This window comes from Anastrepha ludens, chromosome X (assembly GCF_028408465.1).
Source record: "Anastrepha ludens isolate Willacy chromosome X, idAnaLude1.1, whole genome shotgun sequence".
Lineage (NCBI taxonomy): Eukaryota > Metazoa > Arthropoda > Insecta > Diptera > Tephritidae > Anastrepha > Anastrepha ludens.
Window position 1 is genome coordinate 3,245,152 of NC_071503.1, and position 21,280 is coordinate 3,266,431.

At 43.3% G+C, this 21,280-nt stretch overlaps 3 protein-coding genes across 3 annotated transcripts; all 3 read right to left on the reverse strand.

Annotated features, from left to right (window-relative positions):
- Positions 1 to 153: 153 nt before the first annotated feature.
- LOC128869423 (uncharacterized) lies at positions 154 to 894 on the reverse strand. Its single transcript, XM_054111975.1, has one exon. The coding sequence runs from the start codon at positions 892 to 894 to the stop codon at positions 154 to 156; it is 741 nt and encodes a 246-aa protein (XP_053967950.1).
- A 38-nt stretch (positions 895 to 932) lies between these two features.
- On the reverse strand, positions 933 to 1,649 carry LOC128869424 (uncharacterized). The gene has a single exon (XM_054111976.1). It carries the CDS (start codon positions 1,647 to 1,649, stop codon positions 933 to 935), a length of 717 nt encoding a protein of 238 aa, XP_053967951.1.
- A 9,743-nt stretch (positions 1,650 to 11,392) lies between these two features.
- LOC128869427 (uncharacterized) lies at positions 11,393 to 16,899 on the reverse strand. The gene is made up of 5 exons (XM_054111977.1): positions 16,284 to 16,899; positions 15,429 to 16,167; positions 14,739 to 15,261; positions 14,454 to 14,653; positions 11,393 to 11,645 (listed from the first exon to the last, which is right to left on the reverse strand). Exons 1-5 carry the CDS (start codon positions 16,897 to 16,899, stop codon positions 11,393 to 11,395), a joined length of 2,331 nt encoding a protein of 776 aa, XP_053967952.1.
- Between the last annotated feature and the right edge of the window lie 4,381 nt (positions 16,900 to 21,280).

Genomic DNA, 21,280 nt, shown 5'->3' on the forward strand with positions numbered 1-21,280 from the left:
TCATGAACAGCTTGTTCATGAACCTTTGGAATGTTTGAGAAGCATGTCTGAGACCGAATGTCAAGACGTTAAATTCATATAGGCCAAATGGGGTGATTATGGCCGTTTTTTCCTTGTCAGACCTATTAATTGGAATTCGGTTGTAAGCACTAATCAAATCGATGTTCGAGAAAATTTTGCATCCAGCAAACTTTTGTGTAAAGTCATGGATATGAGGCAAGGGATAGCGATCTGGTACTGTAATGGCATTGAGACGCCGATAGTCACCGCAGAATCTTTTTTGGGAACCATGTGTAATGGACTTGCCCATGCACTTTTGCTTAGACTGCAGATGTCAGCATTGAGCATGGCTTCGAATTTTGTTTTGGCAATTTTAAGTCGCTCCGGGTTGAGACGACGTGCTGCCGAAAATATAGGCTGACCCGTGGTAATGATTTGATGAGTAATGTCATGAGATGGGACTGAATCCGTATTGCTAAAAATCGGTGGAAGCGTCAGAGCCTTGAATTCGCTAATGAGATCAGCCGTATTGTTATTCCCGACATTGATGGTGGATAAACGTTCATATGGAGTCATAGTGGAATTGCATTTAACCACCAGTTGGGGTTTTTCGTCAATAATTTTGCGCTTTTTAACATCAATAATGAGACCGTAGTAATTTAAAAAATCTATGCCGATGATTGGCTTATCTACATCGGCAATTATGAATGGCCACGTGAAATTTCGCCTGAGGACAATGTTCAGGCTAAGCTGATGTTGGCCGAAAGTCTTAATGGGAGTGCCGTTTGCGGCAAATAAACGATATGAGGACGGGCCGGCCGATTTGTTACCGAAAATACGCGGTAGAATTGAGATATCGGAGCCGGTGTCAATGAGAAAATTCCTGCAGATCATGACTTCCGCTTCGTCTGTCGTCCCTAAGGAAGCGGCTTTTAGTTTTCCGGTCTTTTATCATTAAATTTGCACGGGAGAACACATTTGAGTGCTGCGCCACCGAACTTGTAGTGGTATCGGCAAAACGGTTTGGCATTACCGTTGTCGCCGGAGCTTGAACGTGCATTCTGGTTGTTGCCACTTCGTGATCGTGACCGTGAATGATCACCGGGGGTGGTCAACTGGGTTGCCAAATTCGCAACTGCCTGTGTCAAAGCTTTAATATTGTTGAGGATTTCCTCAAATTGTTCATTTTTATGTGGTGTACTGGCACCAGCTTTCACTGCCATGACTTGTGAGGATGTGGATCCAACAAAGTCCATGATCGTATCGGCGCGTTTGGCGCATATCTCTAAATCTTCATCACCAATTATCAAGCAAGCTCGAAGTGTAACAGGCAATCTTTCAATCCACCAGCTTTTTAAAATTGTTTCCACAACTGAGCTTCCGGCCAGGTCACGCATGTGGCGCAAAAGCTGAGATGGTTTACGGTCACCAAGTTCAACGTCATTAAGTAACTTTCGAATTTTTTTCGATTCGGAGTCCGCGAATTCCGCGATAATTCTATTTTTGAGACACTCGTATTTGTCCGTTTCGGGAGGATTGCGGAGAAAATCACTGACCAGTTCGAGAATTTGCGCGTCCAATGCGCCGACCACGTGGTCATATTTTGTATCATCGCGAGAAATGTTAGCGCTTCGAAAAGACGTCTCCATTTGAATGGAAAATATATGAGGGCTACTTTTCAAGAAAACGGGTGATTTAACCGCAATATGACCACTTTGTAAAGGCTTATCGGTGAAGGTACTCACATTTTCGCGAAATTCTTTTTGTAGTTGCCGTTGAGAGGCTCCTTATGACGTTCCAGGTGTGCAGTCTCCTTGGATCATTCTGGTAAATATTGATTGTAGGTTCCGTTGAATGGCTTCCAAAACCTCGATTGGTATTTGCTCTCTTGGTCGTTGATAAGGCTTCTCGTTGTTTGATGATATTCTCATTCGAAAAAATATTGCATCCAAAATGTTGTATTTGCACGTTGAATTACGTTTAAAGTATGCATTAATAGTACAATTATTTGTATGGTTGCATAGAATTGTGAGTTAAATGCGTAAGGTAATTCTTACCAACCGCGTTGCTTCAATAAAAACCCCTTTCAAACGTTTGTGTTAAATTTCGCCGTTAAGTTCCGAACTTTGGTGTAGTACCACAAGCGTTGGTTACACGTGGTGGAATGTGCGGTTATGTTAGTATGCAGGTGATGGTGAAATTTAGGTTATGGTCGATGCACACTCGCCGTACTAGAAATGTCCACAATTTTCTCGGAAAACACTTTTTTATGAAAATGTTCTTTGTTCGGGGTCACCAATTTGGGTTTTTCTAATTTATACGGCGCTTCCAGATTCTAATTGCTGCCGTTTGTAATCGCTCCTACACCGACTCTACGTTCTTGCACTTTTCTCACCCTTCAACTCCAACTCGAAGCAACTTAAACAGTCATTGATATATTGCGACCAATCTATGCGGCGCTGCACTTTTATTTTAGTTTCAATTGTTTTCCTCTTATTTTTTGTTATCAGTTATTAAAAACATTCGTTGCGAAAAAAGAAGCTCTTATCAAGACCCAAACCGAAAAAGTAATAATTCAAAACAAAAATACTAAAGCAACGTATTCACGCTGCTTTTGTTGTATCAACAATCCTTACGCCCAGCACACACGCTGCGATTGTTGTGTCAACGCGTTTTACAGTGCGTACATGCAATTGCAGGCAATGCCCCACATCACTCCCCTACCAGTGATCAACCGATCACGATACAAAAGAAACGAAGCGCTGTGGTCTTACAATCTGTCTGCCAGCGCGAGTGTTTTGGTGGCCATTGTATGTGTGGCATCCCCATTCTTATTACTAATAGGTTGTTTTTTGTAACTTAAATCTAATGGCTGTACATTTTGCTTAGGAGTAATTGTTGGTTGAGCCTCTTGATTTCTATTAATACTAGGAGGTAAATTTTGGTTAAAAAAATTTGAGTCTAAGCACGCAGCCTTGAGTCTATCTGTGGTTACTGTCACCGATCTGCCTCGAATGTCAATGTTAAGGGTCTTATCCCCACGTTTAATGATTTTATAAGGTCCGTCATAGAGACGTTTTAACGATTTGCGAACTGAGTCGTCGCGTAAGAAAACATGAGTGCAGTTGGCAAGCCCACTCTGAATGTAACTTTTAATATTGGCGTGGTTGGACGACGCGATCGGACGTAACTGCTCAATGGTACTCCTCAAACCGCTCGTGAATTCGGTCGAATACTCAGGTTGTTTGGAATACTCAAAAAAATCACCGGGACGACGCAAGGTTGTACCGTAAACGAGCTCGGCCGGCGAGGCATAATGAGAGGAAGTGAATTGGACCAAGTGGTATCGTTTTTGCACCTGATCGCAGCTTTAAGCGTGCGGGGAAAACGTTCGATCATGCCATTCCCTTGTGAATGATACGCAGTCAAGTGATTGTGTTTGAATCCAAGAATTTTTGATAATTCCATGAACAAAGCGGATTCAAAGTGCCTACCTTGATCCGTTGTGATAACGCGTGGAACACCGTAGTGAGAGATCCATCCGTTTAAGAGAGCATTTGCGACAGCCTCCGCCGACATATCCTGCAGTGGAATGGCCGTGGGCCATCGGAAGAATCTGTCAATGCAAGTGAGTCAATAACGGAAACCATTCGAGACCGGCAGAGGACCAATCAAATCGATGTTGACATGGTGAAATCTACCGTCAGGAATTTTAAACTCAGCAAGAGTATCTCGATTATGTCGAGAAATCATACTTTTTTGGCAATCGAGGCATTGACTTGTTCAATGCGTGGCGTCTTTTTTCATGTCTGGCCAGAAATAGTGTTCTGTGATAAGCTTGCTGGTAGCATGTTTGCCGGGATGACAAACATTGTGTACCAGATTGAAAATTTGTTTTCGTAAAGCTTGCGGAATGAAAGGGCGAACCCTCTCCAGGGAAATGTCGCAAAATAGGGGTAAATCAGAATCATGAATCGTGATTTTGTGAAGCTTGATATGAGTGTTGCAATCTGGACTCAACAATGATGTCAGCTCCTCATCATTGCTTTGCAACTGAGCGATATCACGATGGCCAATTTCGCTTTTGGAAATGTATTCGATTCTTGTAGAGCGTCTGCCACAACGTTATCTTTGCCCGATATGTACCGGATGTCTGTGCAATATTGGCCAATCAAGTCAAGATGCCTTAACTGTCTGGGCGAAGCTTTTTCCGGTTTTTGCTTGAAAGCAAACGTAATGGGCTTGTGGTCGGTGAGAATGATGCATTCACGACCCTCGATCATGTATTTATTATGCTTGACAGCCAAGTAGATTGCCAATAATTCACGATCGTAGGTACTGTATTTCTTTTGGGTATCAGACATTCGTTTGGAAAAAAAAACTTAGGGGTTGTAAATCATTACCCACTCGCTGTTGTCAAACTGCACCAACCGAATAATTGCTGGCATCAACATTTAAAATCAGTTGGGCATTCGGCAAAGGTTGTGCCAGCAGTGTGGCCTTAGCCAGATCAGACTTGCATTGTTCAAACGCCTGGGACGCCTCTTCAGTCCAGATGAATGGCGTTCTGTCTTTTTTTGTATTTCCGACAATGAGAGATTGTAATTTACCTTGCGTGTAAGCAGCATTAGCCAAAAAACGACGATAATAATTGAGGAGTGCCAAGAATCGGTGCAACTCATGAGCTACTGTCGGCTTTTTGAACTGACAAATGGGCTCGGTTTTGGCCTTAGGAGGCGCGACGCCATCTGCCGTAATCGTGTGGCCGAAAAAAAGTATTTCGGGCTGGCCGAGGGTGCATTTGGCGAGATTAATCTTCAAATTGTAAGCGCTTAATCTCTCGAAAACTATGCGAAGATGCTGGCGGTGTTCGGTTTCGTTAACCGAAGCCACGCAAATATCGTCTATGTAGACGAAAACGAAATCCAAATTCATGAACCTTTGGAATGTTTGAGAAGCATTTCTGAGACCGAATGTCATGACGTTAAATTCATATAGGCCAAATGGGGTGATTATGGCCGTTTTTTCCTTGTCAGACCTATTAATTGGAATTCGGTTGTAAGCACTAATCAAATCGATGTTCGAGAAAATTTTGCATCCAGCAAACTTTTGTGTAAAGTCATGGATATGAGGCAAGGGATAGCGATCTGGTACTGTAATGGCATTGAGACGCCGATAGTCACCGCAGAATCTTTTTTGGGAACCATGTGTAATGGACTTGCCCATGCACTTTTGCTTGGACTGCAGATGTCAGCTTTGAGCATGGCTTCGAATTTTGTTTTGGCAATTTTAAGTCGCTCCGGGTTGAGACGACGTGTTGCCGAAAATATAGGCTGACCCGTGGTAATGATTTGATGAGTAATGTCATGAGATGGGACTGAATCCGTATTGCTAAAAATCGGTGGAAGCGTCAGAGCCTTGAATTCGCTAATGAGATCAGCCATATTGTTATTCCCGACATTGATGGTGGATAAACGTTCATATGGAGTCATAATGGAATTGCACTTAACCCCCAGTTGGGGTTTTTCGTCAATAATTTTGCGCTTTTTAACATCAATAATGAGACCGTAGTACTTTAAAATATCTATGCCGATGATTGGCTTATCTACATCGGCAATTATGAATGGCCACGTGAAATTGCGCCTGAGGCCAATGTTCAGGCTAAGCTGATGTTATGTCTTGTCATGTCGGTCTCCTTGCCGCGGGGATGAGGCTTAAGTGGCGAGTTAACCCCATTCTATGGAGATTAACTTACCACGAACTAAGAGGGCAGCTTCATATAGGAATTGGGTATCCACTCATCCGCGGAACGGCGGAATTGGTGGCCACCCAAGTACTATGTGGAGAGTACCGTACCGACAACCTGGCAGGAGGGATAAAATGCATTTCTTTTCTTAATGTGGAGGCTAAATAAAGATATTTCTGCAAGAGGTAACCCACTTTTGGGAAATCCTCCCGTCGAGCAATCGACGGCTCGGGCATCGGATGTGCAGGCCCGAACCCCACATTCCCCTATGACCGGAACTGACACCCAGGGTTCCGGAGGAAGCGCACTACTAGTGGTGAAACATGGCACATTGGCTATGCCAATGGAGAGCCGAGTGAGTGTGAGCGATACACCGCCATCGAAACGATCTGAAGCAACTGAACAAGTTGTGGAGGATGTGGAGATAGCGGACAATCTCTCAGTAGACTCAGACGGATCTCTGGTACCGAGTAAGTCTTTGACAACGGTTAAACCTGGTGTGAATCAGGTAAGTACCGGTGAAAAGACCGAAGTTATTGGAGAGTCGAACGCAGGTGTTGGTCTAACCGCAAGGCAGATCAAACGAAGAAGACAGAAGGCGAGCCAAGCCGAAGCACTAGCTAAGGCAAGGACTCAAGCTCCGTCAACTTCGACACCTGTAACGGAAACGGGAAAGCGTGGCAGAACAGAGGATTCCTCTGTAGCGCTGCGCTCTTCCGGAAACGAAACGGGGTCTGTGCCAACGACCGGGAAGAGGAGGAAGGCAAAGAAGAGGAAAGTTGAAAAACGCAATTCGGAAATGCCTGCATCCTCGACCCCATCCAAGGCAGACAAACCTTTGCCTGACAAGGCAGAGGCTAAGGGACCTCAAATGTCGAATGACACTCTTCCGTCAACGTCTGGCGAATCATTCGCGAGAATGGCAGCAAAGGCAATGACGGTGGAGATACATACCGACAAACAAGATGGTCTACTGTCCAAAGGGCAACAAGACTATCTTGACAGCTATCTGTGGAAAGCTATCGGTGAGTCGAAAGACGCGCCGACTTTCGAGGGGAAAAGCGTGGTGGACGGCATCGTAAAGGTGCACTGTTCCAATGCTTTTTCCCGAGAATGGCTAGAAAGAGCGATAGCAAAAATCCCAGCCTGCGAAAACAGCAAGTTTATTCTTGTTGAGAGTAGCAAAGAAAGGCTGGTACGAGCGAGTGTCTGGATTCCGGGTCCTTCCTGTAATTCAGCAGAACTCCTCAAACGCATCCGTGTTCAGAATAAGGATCTTGACACGACTCTCTGGAGAGTATACTCGTGCACCAGGCAGAAATCCGCTACCACTTCGGAGGCGGGTTCCCACCTGGTACTGGGTATCGATCTTGGGTCCCTCAAGGTTCTTAAGTCGAAGTACGGGTGCCGTCCCCACCTACATCTGGGGCGGATCCAGTTCCGCGTCCAGGATAAGGTGGAGGACAAAGCGTAAATATACTCAGTCTCATGACTGAAGTAATATTTACACAGATAAATCTGCAGCATAGCAAAGCGTCTACGGCTCTCTTGTGCCGTAGGCATGCAAAACTGCAAACAAACCCACACATAATACTTATACAAGAACCATGGGTATGTCACAAGCCTATCTGTGGTCTAAGTGCTATGTCGTGGGGACAAATACTTCATTGTGAAGGGAATGTGAGACCGCGAGCATGTATTATCATGCCGAGGTTGATCGAACACACGATGTTAAAAGAGCTATGCTCCGGAGATATCGTTGCTGCAAAAATAAAGTACTTGAAAAGTGGGAACAGTGTCGAAGCTATTATAGTTTCGGCCTACCTACCCTACGACTCTTTACAGCCACCTCCTTCGAGGGAGCTAAGAGAAGTGGTCAAGTACGCAGAATCCTATAATCTGGGGCTAATAGTGGGCTGTGACGCAAACTCACAGAACATTGTGTGGGGAAGCAGCAAATGCAACCCCAGAGGTCTCAAGCTACTGGATTTTATCCTGTCATCCGATTTGGTCATTCAAAACACTGGTAACAAACCAACTTTTGTGACCAGAAGGAGACAAGAGGTGATTGATTTAACACTTACCAATAGGTCAGTTGGAAATCAAATCAACCGATGGCGAGTTTTGGAGGAGGACTCTCTTTCTGATCATCGTCTTATCGAATTCCGACTGGGAATTGACACAATATCAATACCTTCCGGTAGGAATCCTCGAAATGTGGACTGGGACAGGTATGGTGAGCTTGTAACAGAGCGATTACCAAACCTGAAAAAACTCAAATCAGCAGAAATGATTGAAGATGCGACTAAGAAATTAGAAGGTACTTTAATCAATTGCTTTGAGGAACTGTGTCCACTCAGGCAAAGCAGACAGGGGAAAGCGGTTCCTTGGTGGAACCCTGAACTGTCGAAGCTTCATGTACGGTCCAGGAAACTTCCCAATAAGGCCTTGAAGACCAAAAAATAAGAGGACTGGGCCAATCATCGACTTACACAGAGAGAATATAAGAAAAAAGTACGGCAAGCCAAACTTGAATCCTATAGAAATTTCTGCAGTAACGTCGAAGAAATGAGGGAAACAGCGAGACTTTGTAAGGTCCTTCATTTAGACCGCTCAGTAAGGCTGGATTCCATTCGAAAACCTGATGGTTCATACACCATTTCCAAATCGGAAACGTTTAATGCTCTACTCGAAACCCACTTTCCGGGTAGTAGAACTATCTCTGAAGTTGAGAGTGGCATGAACAACAACGGTGGCAACGGTGGAACCTCTAGGTACAGCTGGTATATTGCTAGTCGGATAGTGACAAGGGAATCGATAAGGTTTTCCTTATCTTCCTTTGAGAACTTTAAGTCCCCTGGACCTGACGGAATATATCCAGCAATGCTTAAAAAAGGAGGAGACAGGCTGATTGAGGCCCTGAAAAGGATCTTCACAGCCTGTCTTGCATTTGGTTATATACCATCCCAATGGCGACGCGTAAGAGTAGTATTTATTCCGAAACCAGGAAAAGATGACTATTCCCTAGCAAAAAGTTTCAGACCAATCAGTTTGACATCGTTCATGTTGAAAAGTCTGGAACGAGTGGTGGAGAAACATATTCGAGTGGGGGTATTGCCGAGAAGTCCACTTAGTAGAAATCAACACGCTTACCAGAGTGGAAAATCATGTGAATCAGCCTTACACGATCTTGTTAGCAAGATTGAAGCTGGGCTGGAAGCTGACGAATACACAATGGGCGTGTTCGTGGACATTGAGGGGGCTTTTGATAATGCCACTTTCGGCTCGATATGTTCTTCTGCCGAACGACACGGAGTTAATCAAGCCATTATAAAATGGATATACTCCATGCTCTCTGAGAGGCTGTTAAGCGCTGGGGGGAGCGATGACGAGCAAATCACAGTCAGGGCCAAGCAAGGATGTCCCCAAGGGGGTGTTCTTTCTCCGCTGCAGTGGTGCTTCGTCGTAGACTCCCTATTAGTGGAGATGCAGGAACTCGGCTTTCACGTCCAAGCATATGCGGACGACGTCTGTGCGCTAACATCGGATAAATCCTTGAGGAGGCTTTGCACGAAAGTGCAGAGGATTCTTGACAAAATCGATGATTGGTGCATGAGACAAGGTCTTTCCGTTAATCCGAACAAAACAACTATAGTCTTGTTTACGAGAAAACGGAAATTGGATGGACTCAGTCTTCCAACACTGAAAGGTGTGACACTTGGTCTTTCCAACGAAGTTAAATATCTAGGAGTAATCTTGGATAAGAAGCTGACTTGGGAGACACACGTTTCACTGAAGGTGAATCGTGCATTGAAGATTTTTCAGCAATGCCGTAGAGCCTTTGGCAAAACTTGGGGTCTGAAACCTGCTGTGGTCCTATGGATATACACGGCACTTATCAGACCAATCATCACTTACGCTTCTGTGGTCTGGTGGCGACGGAGCACGGTTAAGTCCACAATCCGGGAACTATACAGGCTGCAAAGAAGTGTATGTTTATGCATCACGGGTGCCATGAGTACAACCTCTGGAGATGCCCTAAATGCTATGCTTGATTTGCTCCCCCTGGATCTTAAGATACAACAGGAAGCACTAAAAGCTATGTGTAGACTCCATAAATATGGTTTCTGGCACGAAGATGGAGCTTCGGGACACAGAGAAATCTTTAAGTTGCTGTCGGAGCAGTATCCACTGTTTTTGGCACCTAAAGATGACCTGATACCCACAGTTTCATTCGGAAGGAAATTTGATGTCAGATGTCAGCAATCCAGGAGGCATGCAGGGAGGTTTGACGGATATTTTGTTTACCGATGGGTCCAAGACTGAAATAGGGTCTGGAGCCGGATGGTACTTAAACGATAGTAATAAGTATCACTACGCTATGGGGGGAATGGCAACTGTCTTCCAAACAGAAGTTTTTGCCATCCTAAAAGTAGCCGAATGGATAATCGAGAGGAGATGGAGCGGGAAACAGATTGGAGTCTTCAGTGACAGTCAGGCTGCATTGAAGGCCCTGGAGAACGCGAAGCAAACCTCAAAGATTGTTCAAGAATGTAAGAAGAAGTTTAATTCTGTCGCAAGACAGAACAGGCTTGTACTTATATGGGTTCCAGGACACTCCGGTGTTCAAGGAAACGAAATTGCCGACGAATTGGCCAACCGTGGATCAGCGGTGCCCCCACAGGGGCCAGAGCCAATAATCGGAATCAGTCCCGCAGGAATCAAGAACTGGATCAACGATTATGTAGGCAATCTACATAAAGAGCGATGGTCCGGTCTAGAACGCTGCAGAACTGCAAAGTGTTTTGTGACAAGTCCGAACAGAAAACTGTCAAACTTTCTACTAAAACTTAGAAGGAAAGACATTCGGTTGATGGTCGGCATCATTACAGGACACAACCCATGGGGTCAGCATATGACCACAATTGGAATCATCGAGGACCCGGTATGCCTGTCGTGCTTGGAGGAGGCGGATAGCACTGAGCACTTTCTCTGTGAGTGTCCTGCCTTTGCTAGAGCGCGACTACGAGTATTGGGTTCCGATGTCATGAGAATGAGTATTATTCGTTCTCTAAAACTGGAGGATATTTACAAATTTGTCAAAGAATCTGGAAAATTCTCACAGGACTAACTATCTCTATCTCTGTCTCTATTCTTTCCTATCTCTTTCTATGATACTTTTCTCCCTCCCTCCTTGACTATCTACCCCCTTTCCAGAGCTTTAAATACAATGGGCTTTTTTTAGCCTGAGTGTTTTAGGAGCCACCAAATCTCCTGGTGCTCCTTGGCTCGACCTTTTCAAATTCAAATTCAAGCTGATGTTGGCCGAAAGTCTTAGTGGGATTGCCGTTTGCGGCAAATAAACGATATGAGGACGGGCCGGCCGATTTGTTACCGAAAATACGCGGTAGAATTGAGATATCGGAGCCGGTGTCAATGAGAAAATTCCTGCAGGTCATAACTTCCGCTTCGTCTGTCGTCCCTAAGGAAGCGGCTTTTAGTTTTCCGGTCTTTTATCATTAAATTTGCACGGGAGAACACATTTGAGTGCTGCGCCACCGAACTTGTAGTGGTATCGGCAAAACGGTTTGGCATTACCGTTGTCGCCGGAGCTTGAACGTGCATTCGGTTGTTGCCACTTCGTGATCATGACCGTGAATGATCACCGGGGGTGGTCAACTGGGTTGCCAAATTCGTAACTGCTTGTGTCAAAGCTTTAATATTGTTGAGGATTTCCTCAAATTGTTCATTTTTATGTGGTGTACTGGCACCAGCTTTCACTGCCATGACTTGTGAGGATGTGGATCCAACAAAGTCCATGATCGTATCGGCGCGTTTGGCGCATTTCTCTAAATCTTCATCACCAATTATCAAGCAAGCTCGAGGTGTAACAGGCAATCTTTCAATTCACCAGCTTTTTAAAATTGTTTCCGAAACTGAGCTTCCGGCCAGGTCACGCATGTGGCGCAAAAGCTGAGATGGTTTACGGTCACCAAGCTCAACGTCATTAAGTAACTTTCGAATTTTTTTCGATTCGGAGTCCGCGAATTCCGCGATAATTCTATTTTTGAGACACTCGTATTTGCCCGTTTCGGGAGGATTGCGGAGAAAATCACTGACCAGTTCGAGAATTTGCGCGTCCAATGCGCCGACCACGGGGTCATATTTTGTATCACCGCGAGAAATGTTAGCGCGTTGAAAAGACGTCTCCATTTGAATGGAAAATATATGAGGGCTACTTTTCAAGAAAACGGGTGATTTAACCGCAATATGACTACTTTGTAAAGGCTTATCGGTGAAGGTACTCACATTTTCGCGAAATTCTTGTTGTAGTTGCCGTTGAGAGGCTCCTTATGACGTTCCAGGTGTGCAGTCTCCTTGGATCATTCTGGTAAATATTGATTGTAGGTTCCGTTGAATGGCTTCCAAAACCTCGATTGGTATTTGCTCATTTGGTCGTAGATAAGGCTTCTCGTTGTTTGATGATATTCTCATTCGAAAAAATATTGCATCCAAAATGTTGTATTTGCACGTTGAATTACGTTTAAAGTTGCATTAATAGTACAATTGTTTGTATGGTTGCATAGAATTGTGAGTTAAATGCGTAAGGTAATTCTTACCAACCGCGTTGCTTCAATAAAAACCCCTTTCAAACGTTTGTGTTAAATTTCGCCGTTAAGTTCCGAACTTTGGTGTAGTACCACAATCGTTGGTTACACGTGGTGGAATGTGCGGTTATGTTAGTATGCAGGTGCAGGTGAAATTTAGGTTATGGTCGATGCACGCTCGCCGTATTAGAAATGTCCACAATTTTCTCGGAAAAAACTTTTTTATGAAAATGTTCTTTGTTCGGGGTCACCAATTTGGGTTTTTCTAATTTATACGGCGCTTCCAGATTCTAATTGCTGCCGTTTGTAATCGCTCCTACACCGACTCTACGTTCTTGCACTTTTCTCACCCTTCAACTCCAACTCGAAGCAACTTAAACAGCCATTGATATATTGCGACCAATCTATGCGGCGCGGAACTTTTATTTTAATTTCAATTGTTTTCCTCATATTTTAAGTTATCAGTTATTAAAATCATTCGTTGCGAAAAAAGAAGCTCTTATCAAGACCCAAACCGAAAAAGTAATAATTCAAAACAAAAAAACAACAGCAACTAAAGCTGCTTTAGTTGTATCAACAATCCTTACGCCCAGCACACACGCTGCGATTGTTGTATCAACGCGTTGTACAGTGCGTACATGCAATTGCAGGCAATGCCCCACATCACTCCCCCACCAGTGATCAACCGATCACGATACAAAAGAAACGGAGCGCTGTGGTCTTACAATCTGTCTGCCAGCGCGAGTGGTTTTGGAGGCCATTGTATGTGTGGCATCCTCACTCTTATTACTAATAGGTTGTTTTTTGTAACTTAAATCTAATGGCTGTACATTTTGCTTAGGAGTAATTGTTGGTTGAGCCTCTTGATTTCTATTAATACTAGGAGGTAAATTTTGGTTAACAAAATTTTAGTCTAAGCACGCAGCCTTGAGTCTATCTGTGGTTACTGTCACCGATCTGCCTCGAATGTCAATGTCAAGGGTCTTATCCCAACGTTTAATGATTTTGTAAGGCCTGCCATAGAGACGTTTTAACGATTTGCGAACTGAGTCGTCGAGTAAGAAAACGTGAGTGCAGTTGGCAAGCCCACTCTGAATGTTACTTTTAATATTGGCGTGGTTGGACGACGCGATCGGACGTAACTGCTGAATGGTACTCCTCAACCCGCTCACGAATTCAGTCGAATACTCAGGTTGTTTGGAATACTCAAAAAAATCACCGGGACGACGCAAGATTGTACCGTAAACGAGCTCGGCCGGCGAGGCATAATGAGAGGAAGTGAATTGGACCAAGTGGCATCGTTTTTGCACATGATCGCAGCTTTAAGCGTGCGGGGAAAACGTTCGATCATGCCATTCCCTTGTGAATGATACGCAGTCAAGTGATTGTGTTTGAATCCAAGAATTTTTGATAATTCCATGAACAAAGCGGATTCAAAGTGCCTACCTTGATCCGTTGTGATAACGCGTGGAACACCGTAGTGAGAGATCCATCCGTTTAAGAGAGCATTTGCGACAGCCTCCGCCGACATATCCTGCAGTGGAATGGCCGTGGGCCATCGGGAGAATCTGTCAATGCAAGTGAGACAATAACGGAAACCATTCGAGACCAGCAGAGGACCAATCAAATCGATGTTGACATGGTGAAATCTACCGTCAGGAATTTTAAACTCAGCAAGAGTTGCTCGATTATGTCGAGAAATCATACTTTTTTGGCAATCGAGGCATTGACTTGTTCAATGCGTGGCGTCTTTTTTCATGTCTGGCCAGAAATAGCGTTCTGTGATAAGCTTGCTGGTAGCATGTTTGCCGGGATGACAAACATTGTGTACCAGATTGAAAATTTGTTTTCGTAAAGCTTGTGGAATGAAAGGGCGAACCCTCTCCTGGGAAATGTCGCAAAATAGGGGTAAATCAAAATTATGAATCGTGATTTTGTGAAGCTTGATATGAGTGTTGGAATCTGGACTCAACAATGATGTCAGCTCCTCATCATTGCTTTGCAGCTGAGCGATATCACGATGGCCAACTTCGCTTTTGGAAATGGATTCGATTCTTGATAGAGCGTCTGCCACAACGTTATCTTTGCCCGATATGTACCGGATGTCTGCGCAATATTGGCCAATCAAGTCAAGATGCCTTAACTGTCTGGGCGAAGCCTTTTCCGGTTTTTGCTTGAAAGCAAACGTAATGGGCTTGTGGTCGGTGAGAATGATGCATTCACGACCCTCGATCATGTATTTATTATGCTTGACAGCCAAGTAGATTGCCAATAATTCACGATCGTAGGTACTGTATTTCTTTTGGGTATCAGACATTCGTTTGGAAAAAAAAACTTAGGGGTTGTAAATCATTACCCACTCGCTGTTGTCAAACTGCACCAACCGAATAATTGCTGGCATCAACATTTAAAATCAGTTGGGCATTCGGCAAAGGTTGTGCCAGCAGTGTGGCCTTAGCCAGATCAGACTTGCATTGTTCAAACGCCTGGGACGCCTCTTCAGTCCAGATGAATGGCGTTCTGTCTCTTTTTGTATTTCCGACAATGAGAGATTGTAGTTTACCCTGCGTGAAAGCAGCATTAGCCAAAAAACGACGATAATAATTGAGGAGTGCCAAGAATCGGCGCAACTCATGAGCTACTGTCGGCTTTTTGAACTGACGAATGGGCTCGGTTTTGGCCTTAGGAGGCGCGAGGCCATCTGCCGTAATCGTGTGGCCGAGAAAAAATATTTCGAGCTGGCCGAGGGTGCATTTGGCGAGATTAATCTTCAAATTGTAAGCGCTCAATCCCTCGAAAACTATGCGAAGATGCTGGCGGTGTTCGGTTTCGTTAACCGAAGCCACGCAAATATCGTCTATATAGACGAAAACGAAATCCAAATTCATGAACAGCTTGTTCATGAACCTTTGGAATATTTGAGAAGCATTTCTGAGACCGAATGTCATGACGTTAAATTCATATAGGCCAAATGGGTGATTATGGCCGTTTTTTCCTTGTCAGACCTATTAATTGGAATTCGGTTGTAAGCACTAACCAAATCGATGATCGAGAAAATTTTGCATCCAGCAAACTTTTGTGTAAAGTCATGGATATGAGGCAAGGGATAGCGATCTGGTACTGTAATGGAATTGAGACGCCGATAGTCACCACAGAATCGCCAGCGCCCATCTTTTTTGGGAACCATGTGTAATGGACTTGCCCATGCACTTTTGCTTGGACTGCAGATGCCAGCATTGAGCATGGCTTCGAATTCTGTTTTGGCAATTTTAAGTCGCTCCGGGTTGAGACGACGTGCTGCCGAAAATATGGGCTGACCCGTGGTAATGATTTGATGAGTAATGTCATGAGTTGGGACTGAATCCGTATTGCTAAAAATCGGTGGAAGCGTCAGAGCCTTGAATTCGCTAATGAGATCAGCCATATTGTTATTCCCGACATTGATGGTGGATAAACGTTCATATGGAGTCATAGTTGAATTGCATTTAACCACCAGTTGGGGTTTTTCGTCAATAATTTTGCGCTTTTTAACATCAATAATGAGACCGTAGTAATTTAAAAAATGTATGCCGATGATTGGCTTATCTACATCGGCAATTATGAATGGCCACGTGAAATTTCGCCTGAGGCCAATGTTCAGGCTAAGCTGATGTTGGCCGAAAGTCTTAATGGGAGTGCCGTTTGCGGCAAATAAACGATATGAGGACGGGCCGGCCGATTTGTTACCGAAAATACGCGGTAGAATTGAGATATCGGAGCTGGTGTCAATGAGAAAATTCCTGCAGATCATGACTTCCGCTTCGTCTGTCGTCCCTAAGGAAGCGGTTTTTAGTTTTCCGGTCTTTTATCATTAAATTTGCACGGGGGAACACATTTGAGTGCTGCGCCACCGAACTTGTAGTGGTATCGGCAAAACGGTTTGGCATTACCGTTGTCGCCGGAGCTTGAACGTGCATTCTGGTTGTTGCCACTTCGTGATCGTGACCGTGAATGATCACCGGGGGTGGTCAACTGGGTTGCCAAATTCGTAACTGCCTGTGTCAAAGCTTTAATATTGTTGAGGATTTCCTCAAATTGTTCATTTTTATGTGGTGTACTGGCACCAGCTTTCACTGCCATGACTTGTAAGGATGTGGATCCAACAAAGTCCATGATCGTATCGGCGCGTTTGGCGCATATCTCTAAATCTTCATCACCAATTATCAAGCAAGCTCGCAGTGGAACAGGCAATCTTTCAATCCACCAGCTTTTTAAAATTGTTTCCGAAACTGAGCTTCCGGCCAGGTCACGCATGTGGCGCAAAAGCTGAGATGGTTTACGGTCACCTAGCTCAACGTCATTAAGTAACTTTCGAATTTTTTTCGATTCGGAGTCCGCGAATTCCGCGATAATTCTATTTTTGAGACACTCGTATTTGTCCGTTTCGGGAGGATTGCGGAGAAAATCACTGACCAGTTCGAGAATTTGCGCGTCCAATGCGCCGACCACGTGGTCATATTTTGTATCATCGCGAGAAATGTTAGCGCGTCGAAAAGACGTCTCCATTTGAATGGAAAATATATGAGGGATACTTTTCAAGACAACTGGTGATTTAACCGCAATATGACTACTTTGTAAAGGCTGATCGGTGAAGGTACTCACATTTTCGAGAAATTCTTGTTGTAGTTGCCGTTGAGAGGCTCCTTATGAGGTCCAGGGGTGCAGTCTCCTTGGATCATTCTGGTAAATATTGATTGTAGGTTCCGTTGAATGGCTTCCAAAACTTCGATTGGTATTTGCTCTCTTGGTCGTAGATAAGGCTTCTCGTTGTTTGATGATATTCTCATTCGAAAAAATATTGCATCCAAAATGTTGTATTTGCACGTTGAATTACGTTTAAAGTTGCATTAATAGTACACTTGTTTGTATGGTTGCATAGAATTGTGAATTAAATGCGGAAGGCAATTCCTACCAACCGCGTTGCATCAATAAAACCCCTTTCAAATGTTTGTGTTAAATTTCGCCGTTAAGTTCCGAACTTTTGTGTAGTACCACAAGCGTTGGTTACACGTGGTGGAATGTGCGGTTATGTTAGTATGCAGGTGCAGGAGAAATTTAGGTTATGGTCGATGCACGCTCGCCGTATTAGAAATGTCCACAATTTTCTCGGAAAACACTTTTTTATAAAAATTTTCTTTGTTCGGGGTCACCAATTTGGGTTTTTCTATTTTATACGGCGCTTCCAGATTCTAATTGCTGCCGTTTGTAATCGCTCCTACACCGACTCTACGTTCTTGCACTTTTCTCACCCTTCAACTCCAACTCGAAGCAACTTAAACAGCCATTGATATATTGCGACCAATCTATGCGGCGCGGCACTTTTATTTTAGTTTCAATTGTTTTCCTCTTATTTTTTGTTATCAGTTATTAAAAACATTCGTTGCGAAAAAAGAAGCTCTTATCAAGACCCAAACCGAAAAAGTAATAATTCAAATCAAAAATACTAAAGCAACATGTACACGCTGCTTTTGTTGTATCAACAATCCTTACGCACAGCACACACGCTGCGATTGTTGTATCAACGTGTTGTACAGTGCGTACATGACATCCTTCGGAGCAACAAAAGTGAACATGAGAGACGTTTCAATGCTCCAACATCAGATGAAGTTGCAATCATCATTGTCGGTAATGAATTTGAGAAGAGGGACATTGTGCTTCACAAAAGAAGGAATGCCTTACAGCGAATTTCAGAAACCCTTCGATCATATGACGCAATTCAATACTCGTATTCATTGCTTTTTTGGGAAGGTGAAGACGGATACATATTTAACGTTCATCAAGTTAATTTAATAACGCCCACAGATAAAAAGTTTCGGCAATGAATTTTTATTCTTATCGCATAATGATAAGACAAGGGCATAACCATCTACTACACTGTGCAAAATTATTGCAACAGTTTTTAGTTGACAAAAGTGAAAGTGAGCGTCTTTTATACGTGAGACTTAACCAGAAAAAACTAAGAGCAGAAGAATATGTTCACTTACGAGATGCAATGCCGAAGATATAGGAAAACTGGGAATTTTACCTTTATCATTTACAGGCAGTCCTAGGCATATGCCAGAATATACTCAGGATGCTATGACGTATGTTAGAAATTATGGTGGACCAGATTTATTTATTACATTCACATGTAATCCAAAGTGGGATGAAATTGAATCGCTTTTGCTTGCTGGACAAAATGCTACAGACAGACCTCATTTAATAGCGAGAGTTTTCAAACAAAAACTTACAAAACTGATGGATACGATCGCCAAATTGAAAGTATACGGTGACGTCCGATTCTTCATGTATACAATAGAGTGGCAAACAAGAGGATTACCTCATGCACATATACTCATCTGGCTTAAAGAAAAAATTCAATCTGACAATATGGACAAAATTATCTCAGCTGAAATACTAAACGAGGAAACAGATCCTCTTTTATTCAAAATTGTTAGCAACAACATGATCCACGGTCCTTGCGGAGCATTAAATCCCGCTTCACCATGCATGAAAGATGGACAGTGCACGAAAATATTTCGCGTGCATTTTTTCTCGAGACTCAAACTGGACAAGATGGCTACCCCACATACAGAAGAAGAAGACCAGAAGACGAATGGCATGAAGCTATTCTTAAAATAAAACAAAGAGAAGTGCAAGTTGACAACAAATGGGTCGTTCCATATACTCCTTTGACCCGATTTACACGAGGAGACATCTGGAAGGGAGACACTGGAAATTCTCTTTTGATGTTTCATTCGCGTACACACGAGCAAAAATGTTTCCGCGACATTTTGACATTTAATACTTTAGCATCGTCTGGTTCGGATGTATTCTAGCACGCGCTTACATGTAAAGCAGAGAGCGTTCGACAACAGTTTCTTAAATATATTATATGAATGAAAAATGCAAACTGGTTAAATAATAAATAATTTGTTGTTTTTTTTATTGAAATATATTTATAAATTCTTATACTTGAATAAAAAAAATTAAATTAAAAATACTTCTTATGTAAATAATTAACTTAAAATTAGCTTGAGTATCTAGAAATGCAGGGGAAAATTAGAAATCAACATAAACATGTCCCATAACTATTTTAAATTATACCTACTTTACTAGCAAAAATAATCGTGCATTTCCCAAGCAGCGTTCGGATGTTTGTCATCGTTGTTATCTTCCGTTTGATTGAAAACCAACACATAACTTAGAACTTTCTTCCACAAAAGAAGAAAACGAATGAAGCAACTGTCAAAAATTGCTTTAAGATAAGAAATACGAATAAGAAGAGCAAAGCGTGTCGCCGAGTACGGGAGACAAAATCCCTTCTCTCTTCCTCGACCGTCCTTCGCCCTTGAACAAAATGTTTCCCTTCCAGATGTCTCCTCGTGTAAATCGGGTCTTTGCTTTCAAAAAGGTCTCAGGTTCACATTAACGTAGAGTATTGCAATTCTGTAAAATCTATTAAATATATATGCAAGTACATTAACAAAGGAAGCAACATGGCAATGTTTGGAGTCACGATCGAAAATGATGAAATAACTCTGTTTCAAATGGGGCGGTACATTTCGAGTAACGAAGCAGTTTGGAGGATTTTAAACTTTCCAATGCATGACCGTCACCCGACTGCTGTTCATCTTGCTGTACACTTGGAAAACGGCCAAAGAATCACATTCACAGCTCAAAACGCTGCACAACTAGCAGCTGATCCACCAAACACCACACTAACAGCTTTTTTCAAATTATGCAATGAGGACTGCTTTGCCAAGACACTACTTTATCCAGAAGTTCCTCAGTATTACACGTGGAATGCATCACGAAAACAATTTTATCAGAGGAAACAAGGCGCTATAGTACCTGGAACAACTGCAAGGAAGAGCGATGCATCACGAAAACAATTTTATCAGAGGAAACAAGGCGCTATAGTACCTGGAACAACTGCAAGGAAGAGCGATGCATCACGAAAACAATTTTATCAGAGGAAACAAGGCGCTATAGTACCTGGAACAACTGCAAGGAAGAGCGACGCTCTAAGCAGAGTATACACGGTCCATCCTAACAATGTCGAGTGCTTTTACTTGCGGATGCTACTGCATGTTGTGAAGGGTCCTACATCGTTTGAACATATACGCACTGTCGAAGGTGATATTTGCTCCACGTATCGTCAAGCATGCCAGAAGCTGGGACTTCTAGAAGATGATCAACATTGGGACACAGCACTGTCAGAAGCATCTGTTATATCGATGCCCAACCAAACGCGTCTTTTATTTGCGATTATTTTAACAACGGCCGCCGTAGCCGAATGGTTGGTGCGTGACTACCATTCGGAATTCACAGATAGAACGTTGGTTCCAATCTCGGCGAAACACCAAAATTGAGAAAAACATTTTTCTAATAGCGGTCGCCACTCGGCAGGCAATGGCAAACCTCCGAGTGTATTTCTGCCATGAAAAAGCTCCTCATAAAAATATCTGCCGTTCGGAGTCCGCTTGAAACTGTAGGTCCCCCCATTTGTGGAACAACATCAGGACGCACACCACAAATAGAAGGAAGAGCTCGGCCAAACACCCAAAGAGGGTGTACGCACCAATTATATATATATATGTATATTTTAACAGCCTGTGCACCATCTGATCCAATGGCATTGTGGAAGAATCATCGTGATTCTTTGAGCGAAGATTATCTGCTTCTATCACGCAGAGTTGCAAATAATCCCGACTTGCAGATTTCAGACATGCTGTACAATAAAGCCGTAATCGACATTGAAGACACGTGTATGGCAATTCTTAACAAGCCTCTAGAACAGCTAGGCTTCATTTCACCACTTCGCGACGATAGAGATCTAACTAATTTTGATGTTCTACATGAGATGAATTTCAATCAAGATGAACTCTCCAGATTTGTGGAAAGA